Source organism: Aplidium turbinatum, chromosome 16 (assembly GCF_918807975.1).
Source record: "Aplidium turbinatum chromosome 16, kaAplTurb1.1, whole genome shotgun sequence".
NCBI lineage: Eukaryota > Metazoa > Chordata > Ascidiacea > Aplousobranchia > Polyclinidae > Aplidium > Aplidium turbinatum.
The window spans coordinates 6,528,087-6,541,770 of NC_137487.1; the positions used below are offsets into that span (position 1 = coordinate 6,528,087).

General features: G+C 36.6%; 1 protein-coding gene across 1 annotated transcript in view; it reads right to left on the reverse strand.

Moving 5' to 3' along the window:
• LOC145785113 (dynein axonemal heavy chain 10-like) overlaps positions 1–13,265 on the reverse strand; it is a 68,188-nt gene extending 54,923 nt beyond the window's left edge. Inside the window, exons 1-20 of the mRNA XM_082596815.1 lie at positions 13,134–13,265; positions 12,509–12,659; positions 11,568–11,678; positions 10,796–10,899; positions 9,959–10,036; positions 9,190–9,336; positions 8,860–8,972; positions 8,399–8,508; positions 7,871–8,028; positions 7,270–7,503; positions 6,490–6,578; positions 5,497–5,614; positions 4,968–5,150; positions 4,379–4,583; positions 3,654–3,814; positions 3,178–3,354; positions 1,990–2,143; positions 1,564–1,647; positions 875–1,092; positions 219–308 (exon numbers count right to left, since the gene is read on the reverse strand). Coding sequence (XP_082452941.1) covers positions 219–308; positions 875–1,092; positions 1,564–1,647; positions 1,990–2,143; positions 3,178–3,354; positions 3,654–3,814; positions 4,379–4,583; positions 4,968–5,150; positions 5,497–5,614; positions 6,490–6,578; positions 7,270–7,503; positions 7,871–8,028; positions 8,399–8,508; positions 8,860–8,972; positions 9,190–9,336; positions 9,959–10,036; positions 10,796–10,899; positions 11,568–11,678; positions 12,509–12,659; positions 13,134–13,208 — 2,760 coding nt within the window. The 5' untranslated portion in view covers positions 13,209–13,265. The remainder of the gene's footprint in view (positions 1–218; positions 309–874; positions 1,093–1,563; positions 1,648–1,989; positions 2,144–3,177; positions 3,355–3,653; positions 3,815–4,378; positions 4,584–4,967; positions 5,151–5,496; positions 5,615–6,489; positions 6,579–7,269; positions 7,504–7,870; positions 8,029–8,398; positions 8,509–8,859; positions 8,973–9,189; positions 9,337–9,958; positions 10,037–10,795; positions 10,900–11,567; positions 11,679–12,508; positions 12,660–13,133) is intronic.
• Positions 13,266–13,684: the final 419 nt, after the last annotated feature.

Sequence of the window (13,684 nt, forward strand, 5' to 3'; positions counted from 1 at the left end):
CATCTCTAAATGGACAAAATTAAATTATAAAAGTGCGGTACGAAAATCTCATGATCGTGAACAACGGTGCATTGTACCCAACTCTCAATACGAAGAAGGAACATGATGATGATGATAATTTTAACATTTTCCGTCTTTCACAATGGCCAAACTACACTTTAAATAATAATTGGCAGTTTTGATGCTTGGTAAAAGCAACTATGAAAGTGCAAACAAACCTGGATTCCAAGTGAATTCCAATTTAGTCTCTTGTATCCAGGGCGAAGGACTCTTTTTAACTCCTTGATATGATCTTCAAGAAGTTGGATCTATTCCATGGAGAAAAAGAGTTAAAACATCTTGAATACACAAATGCATGAATTTAGCCGATAGATTTGATGCAAGAGTTTCCAGACTTCTAGTCTGCCGTCAGGCTGTCATAATTGTTTTGTGGATGGCGTGGTAACAATATCAGCTATAACAGAACAGTTCTTGAAGTTATGCTGTCAAACTTTAGCAACAAAGCAATTTCCCGCACCTTATTGTAGCAAAAGTTATGCCAATATCCTAGCTCCAAGCATGCATCAAATCTTTACTTAAAGACACCACTTTCTATTTTAATGCGTTGGTTCTTATTTCAGCCTTTAAGGTGTGGCTGCGATGAAGATCTATTTGGTATCAGATAAACTTGGCCCGATAATCCAAACAATGAACACCCCTGAATGAGCATGCCATCCACAAACATGAAACTTTTTACTGAAACGTAACAATCGTTTGATTCTAGGCAGATTAAACTAGTTTACTCTGGTTTTCAATTTTTCTCGTTTAAAAAGTAACATAGTCTTTGCAAACGGTGCCTTAACATTGAAAGGCTAGAAATGACAACTGTGCCTACCTCTGCCTGCTCCAAGGATCCCAGTAAGGTGTGGTATCGGTTGAGCATTTGAGTGAGGCCGCTAATGTAAGTGAAGTACTTGTCTTCTTGCAAAGCAACATTTCGGGCTAAATCCGGCACTGAAAAGCCCAGCTGTTCCATGTATTTCGTTTCGGTTGTTATCTCTTGCAATTCTGAAGCAAAATTAACGACATACTGTGCGCCTCCGTTCTTTGTGTCTGAAACAAAAATGGCCGAGTTAATTTAGAAAATGAAATATATTCTGACAGGTGTCAAACCCACAACAATGCTTGATATGAACGACTCGGTTACATGTCTTGTAATGCACACGAATTTATTTTCACACGAGTCAGTTCAATCATATATAGCTAAAAATCGATTTCGATCAGCTAGAAGCTAGATCATCTTCAGTCACGCTCATTCAAATAGAATCAAATGGAAACAATTTACCGTTTTTCGACATATAATGTCAACGTGTGTAATATGTCAACCGGCTTTTGAAATCTTTTTAGTTGTTGCAACGTCATAAGATATTAAGAGGAGGCAACAAAATGGTGTCGCCATCTAGCCCCCAGCTGCAACGTAAAACTGTTTTCAAGAAACTGAATGTCAAAACATGTTTGTAGCTTTTACTTTAAAAGTGGTGAACAAAACCGAAGTGAGCAAAGAGCACAACATTAGCACTGCACCTATGTTCTGTATATCCATGTCCTCTGCTGATTCAATGGCTTCAAATTGAGCTGGAGTTTGAGGGGGTCCGGTAGAACTGCCCACTGCAAAAACGTTTAATAACTGATTAAAAAACATATAATAAAACGCTCTCAAACGGTTAATCTGTAGAGCGTGGGATTAACAACTGGCAAAATAATGGAGGAACCGTTTCGTATCATATACGTTGTACGCTCGATTTAAAACCGCGTTTCCAATTCAATTCATGACAATTCATGTTTCCAATTCATGATAAAAATTTCACAACCGCAAACATATTGCACTCGAGCACAGAGAAATTCTTACGTGCGATGTGTTATGCTTAAAATACAAAATGCTTGTGTTTGCAAAAATATGAAATAGCAATTAGTGTACATCGATAGGGAGATGCTTCGTATGATACTTACCAGCAGCTGGGGTAGGTGGCGGGACGGGCCGTGCTAACAGATTTCGCTTGAGAAACCCAGGCAAGGCAGACTCGACGTATTCAACCCACTGTTGATATTTTTCGTCTTCGTACTCTTTCATCTGTCTGGCCGCAGCGATGTACTTTGTTTTTGCCTGAACAAACACCAAATGGTTTTCTTTCTCTTGCTTGGTTACTCAAAACCTAGTTTTTTGTTTGTCGTATCCAGGCTTACACCCGGTGATTTAAGGTTTAGATTAAGTGGACGGGAAGGCAAGGAAGCCAATCTACCAAAGGCACAGCTGCTTGCTCATGAGCGGTGTCGAACCGGCGCCCTTTCGATGGCCGTTCCAGGGCTCTCACCACTCGGCTATGCAGAACACTGAATGTGATACGACTTAAATTATAATTAACTATTCCATTTATAAAGGTCGGTTTCTAAGCGCATTTTGATTTTCTGAAGTACCGGGTTAATGTCCAGTGATTAAAGATTTAAAATAGAGAGCCAGTCTTTCTGTGCACCATTAAGGGAACGTTCAAATATTACGTAACGCCTACGAGGGGGAGGGGGGGTTTATGCAAAGCGTTACGTTAGCGTCACATCGGGGGGGAGGGGGTTCAAGCAAAACGTTACGTAACGCTTTCGAGTACGGAATGGTAGTTTTTTGTGCTGAATTCGTAGTGAAAAAGCGTTACATGGGGGAGGGGGGGGATTGAAAAAAGCGTTACGTTGGCGTTACATGGGGGAGGGGGGGGGTCAAAAATTCGAAAAAAAGCGTTACGTAATATTTGAACGTTCCCTAAGCCGAATGCTTTTAAGCGGTGTCGAGCCTGTATCATTCCGAGTGTCGCGCAAGGGCGCTCACCACTTGACCAAGTAGCCGATCATATTTTGATAAAAATGAAAAATGTAAAGGTTCTCTGTGGCAATTCTATTCGATATTTGAGACTCTTAAAACTTATACGCTATAAAAATAATGGAAACAGGGCTATCTACTTCTAACTTACGGTTGCTACGCCTTAAGCTGGTAAATTATCACTTTGTTTTTGTGTCACGAAGGCAAAAAGGCGCTGTGTCACAATATTTTAGATTCTTCAACTCTACGCGCCATAAAAGACTAGGTACAAAGGCTACCTACTTCCTAATTCAGTGATGTTACTCTGGCAAATTATCACTTATTCTTCTTACGTTTTTTCCTTGATCCGAAGCAAGCATCTCCTCCACGGATTGGAAGCGGATGATGGTGTGTTTCATCCTGTTGAAGAGAGATCGCTCCCACGTGATCGCTCCAGCGACTGGAGGTTGATTCTTAGTGAGAGGAGGATCTGTCATGGATTGCTTAAAGAGCTGATGAATAATATCAACCTAGAAAAAGAAGAAAATTTACTTAAACTTAAGAAACAATCTATTATTATCATCACCATGTTTCTTCCTCCAAGCTTAAGAAGTTACATGCGTGGAGCCAAAAGAGACAATTTGGAGTATGAGAATTGCTACAAGAATGCACAGTAACTAATGGATAAAAGCAAACTGGTACATTAGTGATGCAGAATAAAACAAAATTCTCACCATATTTTAAAGTTGACTTCATTACTTTATCTTATTCAAATAGAACTGATCAAGTACAAAATTCAAAATGTCAATTATTATATCTCATTTTCAACCTCTTTCATATACTGGGCAAGGATATCGTTGAATTTCCGCATCATTTGGTTATTGATAGCCTCTCTGGAGCGGATGTGTTTAAACTTTAGCAGCATGTCGAAGGCACCTTCGGCTGAGCGGAGGGTTTTGAAGGATTCGTCAATGAACCGTTTTGCTTCCACTGCAACAAGCGCGAAGTCAACTTGGTATGAAAGAGCAGCGGATGAATACAAGCGAAAAACATCATACGCGTGGCATCGTTCTACTTTACAGCTATGAGTTTCGAAATTTTTGTCTTTCAATTAAACACAACCTCGCATTTCGTCTAAAAAACAGTATGTGTTAGTGAAAAGATGTGCACAAAATGTTCGCACGAACTTAGTTGGAACGCAGTCCGCCCCGTTAGCTCAATGGTTACGCGCCCGGCTCAAGATCACGCGGCGCTGGTTTGACTCTCGGGGTGTGCGCTTGAGCAGCGCATTTCAGGACTGCTCTCCAATCAGCGGCACCTAGTGAATGGAATAATTCCCCGGCAACAACACTTCAACAATCGGAAAACTTCACTCTGTCAATCTCGGTACCTGGCCCTGCGTCAAAAGCCTCTGCAAGTATGCAAAACTACCAGGAATAACCTATCAAAGCTTCGTCAGTCCGAGGATAAAGATTCAAAACCAACCAACCAACGCAGTAATGGTAATGTAAATGCTGCCGTACAGTTTGGATTTCCGTACAGTGATTGCGATACCTTCTATAGCCTGGACCTCCCTGTCGAACCAATTCATGACAGTGCGCCAGATGCCAGAAGAACGCAAGTCGAACGGTTCCACTTTAACATTCTCGATAGGAACCACTAGGCCATCCACACGCTTGAGAACGTCCTCAATCCGCTTTGGATCACCAGTCACCGCTTTCAACTCAGGACCGAAGATGTTGTAAAACTCTTCAAGAACCTGGTAATTATTTTACAATATTTGTTTTATGGAAAACTTAAGACTTGAAGAGTTGATGGGTGTTACAAAGCTTGAAAATAGCAAAGGTTGCTGATACCACAATGAGCTATGAGCAACCTTCTACTCGCTATTTTCAAAACTAGACTGTTTTTGTTTGTATTTATGCCCTTGATACATAATGCATGATGCTGAAGTTTGAAACACGGCCTTGACATGGTATATTTATATAGGAATTTAAGGGGCTGAATTTGGTAATGTTACTTGATACGATATGTTGCTATTTTAAAAGGCATATTTTTCCGGTAACTTTGCAACAGCAACTTAGTGTTTTACAATTTAAACAAGTAATAGCATCACACAACATCTGCTCGGAAAGTGGTGTACCTGGGCGACTTTGTACAAGTCATTGCATATGCCAGCCATGTAGTCCGTTCGTTCAAATAATCTCTTTCTATCAAACTCCCATCTTGCATCGCGCCCTGAAGCCTCGATTTTAGCTCTGACGTCAAAATATGTTTCTTTCCACAATTCAAGCATTTGTTGAGCTTCAGAGGTTTTCCGTTTAACCTAGAAGTGGAAATCAAAAAAATTGTCTCATTGTTTTCGCTTTTTTGGATTGGACGGACTTTAGAAATAAATCACTGACATCAAAACGCTCTGATTTAAAAGAAAAAAAGTTTCTGAAGAATGTCGCGATTACGTAAGAAATTAAGTTGATAAATAGGAAAAATAAGAAGCAGAGTGAAAACAAACACTGGTAATGAGAGGTAAGATTACACCACAAAGTATAAATAAGGGTACACTGTACTGCCGTTGGTGTTTTTACAAGTACACTTGATTTCGTGGTCATAATAGGGAATTAATTTTTCATTTTTACCATCTTTCCAAAATTTACAATTCTATGTCTTCGCACCTGTTCAGGAGTTTCTTTATAAATAGTCCGGATGTTGATGACGCGTGTTACTCTTTCAGCAAGCTCCCAAGCAATCCGCTCCATGAGAGGAACCATCCTCTCATCTTTGTTGTAATGCCTAAAAGTAACAAAATCTTAGCCAAGGTTACTACAATTAAACGACTCAAGAGCATATGTAGCAGGGTAGTTATATCAAAAGAACAAAATAAAGCTCACGGTTTTTAGCACGTTTACAAGCCAAACTGTTCTCGTTTTTAGTGGAAAGATATGAAATGATTGTTTAAATCTAAAGACGAAACTATTTTAACGTTTACAGCGGCTTTTCAGCTATGAAATTACTCTACATTTTTGCATTTATTCTGTTTCATATGTCATAAACAAAAACATCGTTTTAAAATCTCAATAATTTTTTAGTTGTGGTTCAAAGAATTTTGTGGTTTCTTCTGGCAAGACTATTGTTACACTGTATATCGTAGTTTTGGCTTGATTAGAAAATGTTACAAATGAATTTTCAGCTCCTGTATCAAAAATTACAAATAAAACATTAACAATCATAATGAAAATTTTGGATGTTCATCAAGATTATTTTCTTTTTTATACTATTGTTAAAAAAGTATCTATAACAAATACTGTGAACCACAATTAAAAGGATTCAGGGCAGGCTGAAAAATACGTATTTTCATATAGAGCTGTTTCAAGGCCCAAAATCGCTATTTTTGCAATATCATAAACTTTTTTCAAAACTTTTATTTTTACCGTTAAACATTTTTTTGTTTTCATTTGAATATGAACCTTCTGAGAATCCCACCAACGTAAAACATGCTTTTAAGGTTATCGGGAGAGTAGCAACTACATTTGCTTTAATGTTTTAAACTACAGTATAGTTCTACTGTACAGTACTAGTTGTACAGTACAGTATAGTTCTACTGTAAAAAACTCAAACAAACTGAATGGCTCAAACACAATAGAACCAAGACAAGTAATCCAACCAACCTCGATATAATCCAGACCATCCTTAGAGCGTTCATCATGGACGGTATTGTCTCCACTACAATATTGAAACCTGATCCATGGGTTAAGTTCTAGAGAACAAAGGCCATGCAAGATTAGAACAATATCCGACCGTGTTAAGTTACAAAACTGTTGGGCATCAGTTGAATTAGTGATGAAAGATTATGCTCAGCTCTGATCAGAAATACAGACGGTTGTTTCCAATTGATTTTGAGGAACGTTGATAGTAATATTAATAGTATCATTATTACATCATTAATAATAGCATTGCGTCAATTGAATAACGCCAATGTTAAACAGTGATGTTACAAACAACAGCATACACTTTTTACGCATACATCAAAACAAAATTTTCACTCTACCATATAGCTGTAAAATAAGAAGTAAAAAGTAGCAAGTTCATGGACATATAAACAACATAATTTTCATGTAGTTTTCAACTTGTATGCAGTGATTTCCTAGTGTAACAGCAACAACCCAAAGCAACAACCCAAAGTAATATTTCTTTGCAAGTACAACAATAAAAATAGTTTTGGCCACTAAGAGTGAGCAGCTACCCAAATACTCTTTATTCAAACATTACTTATTCTAAAATTCCTTTATTTTACTGTACAGTAATATTATTTTAAAGTGCTTGTGTGTGTAAGTCAAGCTTTAATCACTTTTATAGAAGAGGACAGGGTCTGTGAAAGGCAACACGTTTGATCTATTTCATAACATTTTTCGTTTAAACAACGCAACTTTAAAATAGTCATTACTAACCTTAAAATGTCTTTCCAAGGTCGTTAAGAACCTGACGTTATCCTTGGCTTCTGTGTAGTATTTTGCTAACTCGTCCCGACTCATTTTGAAGTTAGCCAGCGCGGCTGTGTCTGGCTTCTGTACCAGGATCTCTAGCATCTTGGTGACGGTGGGTAGCTTCAATTGCTCACTCAGGGCACTAAGAGCAGCATTGCGCTCCCGCCAGAAATCGATTTCAGCCAACGGACCATTACCCTATATAGACAATACCTGACTAAACGTTGTTCAAAACTTGAGAACGTGAATTATTTTACAACAAATTATTGGAAAATCATCATCAACAGGTCATGCTATTACTAGCAGATGACCTCCACATGTGCTACACACTCCTTTGTCCTTGTGCAGGTGATCAGCGAAAGATAAAGTGTGAAAAATCTTCGTAAAATATAACGTGAATTCAAAAATAAAATACATTGAGATGATGGACGTTTGATAAGAGAAGTAAGTAAACAAATGCACAAAACAAGAAAGACAATTTGCTGCAAACCAATTTCAAATGCAAATGCCCAACTAAAACCAGCGCACTGTTAACAACATGATTATAAATATGAAGAAATCTCACATGAGGTTTTTTCTTGATCTGTTGCTCAATAGCAGTTGAAATCTGTTGCTGCCAGTTTCCACAAGCTGTCTCTATTTCATCCAACATCCCAGGTTTCCTTGAAAGCTCAATAATATCTCCATCAAGACACAGATCTGGGATGTCAAGCCTGATCTCTCCTGAAGTAAAAAATCAACACAAATAAATAAATAACCAAAAAAAAAACAAGAGAAAGATTGACGCCAAAGATTGTCTTTACTGTTTAGTGTTTATGGAAAAGGTTGAAAATTGAAAGCAAATTTCTAATATTAGCTTTTATAAAAACTAATGATGAATCTGTTTGGATAATATGTATTAATTCGTTGTATTGTCATAGCGCAGTGAGTGTTGGTTGGACAAATACATAAGGACAACCAGCCTGTCCAGGCAAAAACTGGCCAATGTCAAACAAAAAGCTTTAAAGAAATGCTGCTATTTTTCATTGTAGGGGAGTTGATTCAGCATTCGCTTAAATTACAAAAAATTAGAATTACAAATGAAGACATGCACCTTCAAGTTGCTGCATGGTCCTTTGGATGTGTTTGTCGAACTTCAAAAGGTTCATAAGAAACTCGTCTCTCATAAGAACCTTGCTGTGTTGCTCGGGATGCTGCCCCTCTCTGATGCAAACACAGCAATGTTAATCAGATGACAAACATTTAATACTAAAGCACCTAATTCCACGAACACAGGTAAAAAATTCGGTGCTTAATGTTGACAAAACATTTTTGATGATAAAAACTTGTTTGAGTTCGGTTCAATAATAATTTATTTAACGTGCTGATAAAGCTTTTTGCCACCGTTATGGTGGCTTCTTCAGCATGGTTATTAATATAGAAAATTAAAAAGAAACTTGTTGGTGTCTCGGTGATGCAATGACACTGCATGACTGGTGCTAAAAATAGATTTACGGCCCCAGAAGTTCAAACGACAAACAATAAATTGACGCTATCCACCATGCACCCACTGACCGAGGTGTGTCCGGGGTCGGCGTGGGAGCTTCATCTATTAGCGGAGTCGCTGATGCAGAGGTCGGGATTTCTCCAGATTTGTGTTGCCCGAAGGACAGAAGAGGCATAAAAACCTAACAAATCAGGAAGTTTACTGTTAAATTACATAAAAGTTACTTGACATGAGTAAAAAACATTAACTGAACAAAAGAATCAAGAAATAGGGGAGGAGACAAATTTTTACAAGTTGCAGCACACTACAAGGTGAGGACACAGATTGGTTTCGTTGGCTTTAACCTTAAAAAAAAACTTACCACTGAGCATAAGTTTGAATACGGACACTATACATACCTGGGCGATCATTTGCTCAAGCATGATCAAGGAATTGTTGTTTAAAACTCCACATTCGACATGGAGGGATAGAGTGGCATTCGCCTCGTCGATATCATTGGGCACAGGGATGACCCCATTCACAGAGCGCAAGAAATAGACGCAATTCTATGACAACAGTGGATGGGTTTAAAGCCTAGGACATGGTTAACTCCAGTACTTGTCCTACAAGTTGAAAAAATGTTTCAGCAAATAACAATATGCAGATCCTTTGTAAGCAAGAAAAAGGGAGCTATGGGTAAAGGACAAATGATAAAATTATTCACTTTATATTTTCAAATTGATGAGCGTTACGACATAAGTTCATTCAAGGAAGTAAATTTTCTTTGTTCGGAAAGCAATAAAGCCAACCGTTATCTTATTATACAAATGCTAACAAAATACAAAAAATATAAAAAATAAAAAATGTTTGGTTGAGTGAAATGTGAAACAGTATTTTGTAAATATTATTCTGGTCATTACTATTTTACTTAATGTAAAACAATTAGATAAAAAGTTTGTTTATTGTTTTTATTCAATAAATATTGGTCAAAATAAACACATGTGGGTTTAAAATGTTACTTAAAATTTATTTTATAGTTACAATTCTTCAATAAAATTATCTGTGCTCGTCTCGTCTATATTCTTCTCATCACAATTTGAAACAACCAGCTGTATGTTGGCAACGTAAAATCAGAAAATGTCTGTTTTTGCGTTACATGATTAGAAAAGCTATAACATGTCAGAAAACCTGATCCAGCTGATCCTCCGGTAAGTGGTCTTCGCAGAGATATATCACTTGACGTATAACGGTTTGAAAAATGATTTTCTGAAAAGAAAATCAATTTTTAGAGAAAATTTAAGTAAAATGCTTGTACCAAAATGGTCAACGGTGATACAACGTTTTGAAAACATAATTCTAAATATATAAACAATAAATGCTATTAATACTACAAAAAAAGCTCAATGCCAAGCGAAAAGTCAAGCTGAGCGAATTATGTCAAAATTAGTTACCAGTTCACTAAAAATCTTAACAGGCTGTTTCACCCCAATAGGATCATCAGAAGGAACTTATTCAAATAGATTTATTCTGTTTACTCTTATTCTAAATATACAACACAGATCAAAAAGATTGCTAATTAATCGTTATTGTTGAAACAGTGCAGATGAAACGCTTAGAAAATCTTTACAAACTTACCGCGATTAGTAGAGTTGAAGGGAATTATTAATGTAGCGCCAGCCTCAATATGCGATTTTACAAAATTAAAAGTATAGCCTACATGTTTTTTGCTAGTTTCCAGAAATTCAAAACTTAATTTATCATAAAAAAAATAAATAAAAAAACTCAGTTAAAGCGTTGAAGCAAACTCTTCACCAGCCTATTATATGCTCCTGGTTCTACGTGTATGGCAAAGAAAGAAAAACAAACAAAGCTTTGTAAACAACGCATGGCGAGTGCGCAGTCTACAAAATAAACAACGAAATGCGTGGTAAACCAAGGTAGTAGCACTAGACGAAGCCACCCTGATCGGTCTTTCTACCTGCTCTAAACATTAAAAAAAATGTTTTCTACAACTGAAGAACGTACCGTGTGTATCTCTGGTGGATTCTGAGGAACCTCACCATCACTGGTGGCTCCCTCTGCAAGCTCAGTACTCTGTTGGACGTCGGTGGGCGCTTCTGGTTCTGCAGCTAAATACCGAATTATAAACATCAACCAGATTGTTTTCATTAAACTCAGCTTCACATGGTTTCACTATCTATTCCACATATCAAAACTCTTTTTTTTTAATAGATTCAACGTAAATCGTTGCTGATGCAAAGATCAAGCCAACAATTGATGCTGTGCAAAGTAGAAAGTGCACAAAAATGGATTTGGCTAAATTAAATAAAAGTGAAGTGATTGAGATTGAGTCACAAGTTTTAAGCTACCGCTATGCTTTCCACTGAAATACATGAAGCCATGTTTGTTCCATTCATTGAAATTGGTCATGAACTTGAAAAAAAAAATGAAGCTAACAACCTTCATAGAATATTGAAAGCGGTGGTATAAACATCTTTTCGGAAACGTATCCGTAAACTGTCAAAATGATATATCTAAAAAGGTGAACATTACCTAAAAAATTATCTTAGAAGCAAAATGGTTGGAACGCTTGGTTAATTTCATAAAAAAATAAAGAACCCAAAATGTAGATCCTAAACCTGAACTCATGTTCAACATAACCTACATTTTGGGCTCTTTATTTTTTGAATAGAAGTTATCTTTTTCTGTAATTTTAAGGCAATTTCCGTAAGAGAAAGGCTAATCATGATTGGAAGTGCCAATGTATATAACAAAACTATGTGATGGTCGTGCATACCGGGAGTGGGAGATGCAGAAGGTTCTTCAACTTCATGCTCTCCATCAGAAGCAGGAGGTTTTTCACTTTGATTGGAGCCAGCGTCTGACGCTATGTCCGGAATGTCGGGTTCTGAGGAGAACAAGAATCGGTCAAAGCTCAACCAAAATGATAATCAACTTGGAATTAGAAAAACCTCAGTAAGTTATATCATATGTAAAACTTCATAGAGTAGGCTAAGTAATATGAAGCTACCCCATGTTACGATAACCTCTTTGAATAACAAACTAAAGTAAATCGCTTGAACAGGTTATAAAGCGCACCTCTACACATGTGAATTGTATCTACTGCAGTGATGCAACTTTATGCATCCCATCATATAATTCGTGTCAGGCTATCTAATTGAAAAGTAAACATACTTTTTTTGTTTCGCTTCGATCTAACATCGCATCATTTTTAATTTGTTACAAATATGTTACAATGATGTTACTTCAATCAATCCTGCAAACAAACAATTTTACAACATTGCATTAATGTTACTAATTAAAATTTACATTAAAAAGCTCTTTCTCTAACAGTGTGCATGCTGCAAACTGCTTTTAACAGCAAGAAAAGCAATTTTACTAACACAATAAGCTTATGGAAACTTCTTTGCAATGTTTGTGTTACAACAGGCATAATGTAGGCTATTTAGTGAGATAAAATTAAAAATTCAATCAATAAGAAAATTGGTTCAATTTTTAATTGGTTAAAATGGTCTTTTCTGAGAGCAAAAAAGAGATGGCTAGATTTGGTGAGATAACACATCAGTGTAAGGAATCTGTATAGAATCAACCCCAACAATTGGAAAGTATGGCAAAAAGGCTGTAGAAATTGGCAGACTCCTGTGAGTAGGGGCAAACGCCAGGTCTCATCTAATAAAAAGAAACAAACAGATGATGATGACGATGAAGAAAACTCACCACATTCCACCTCAACTTCTTCTTGTTCCTCGATAAATTTTGAATAAAACAACAGAGCTGAAGTTCCATCCTCATTGGAACTTTCATTGAAAAATTGAAGGATGGTCAATTCATTGTCACCATCATGTCCAGTAAGCACATCTCCAAATATCTACAGTACCGGTACACAAAAAACAATACATCTTAAATACTATGTAGGCTAAAAGTTACATCAAATACAGTTACTACTCTCTAAAACCTCTACAGCCTGTTTTACCCTAAAAGGGGGATCATCAGAAGGTCCTTAGTCAAAGAGACTTTTATTCTATTTGAATATGGACTTTCCGATGATCTCCCTCTTAGGGTGAAACAGGCTGTAGAGCTTTGAGAAATGTAGCTGAATTTGATGTAATTTTCTCTGATTGACTTTTTTATTTGGAATTAAGCACTTTCAGAAATATTAATAGTATTTATTGTTTAGGCTAAAGTTATATGCCAGCAATTTTTACATAAATTACAGTTGATTCCAAACAAATAAAAACACTGCTCTTTAGTTATAGTGCACTGTTAATTGAAATACCTAAAAGAAACTGGAGCTAAAGTTTAAAAAAGCAAACTCAATATCAATACATTAGCAACATCTCACATTATAGTCTTTAATATCCAAACCCAAACAAACTTTCTCTCTCATCCATTCCAATCGAGGGTCATCTAATGCCATTTCATGTGTATATGTTAATACATCATAACTACAAAATTGAAAATCACTTCAGTTATGTCACTAATTACAAACTGCAAATCAAAACATAAGAATAATATTCACTGTAAAGATGCGTTGTTAAGAGAAAAAAACCTACATGGCATTTATAGAGCTTTAAATATCTAGTTAATAGCGTGTTCTTACTCACGTGATCATCACATAACTGAAATTTAACAACAAAACATCCAAACAAAGCGAGGAAGAACAGTTTTGATTGTAAAATTTCAACTGTCTAGAGCAGTCCTTCTCAACCGGGGGTTTGTGAAGCAATTTCAGGGGGTCCGTGAAAGTTTCCGAGTTTTCAGCATGATTGATAAATTATGAAATTTAAAAATTGTTTGTGCTTTGTTTATTAACCTACAGTGATTTTCAAACTGTAAGTCGCAACGCAGTTCCCACCTTTTGTGCAAAGGACATTGCAATTGGTTTCTTAACTA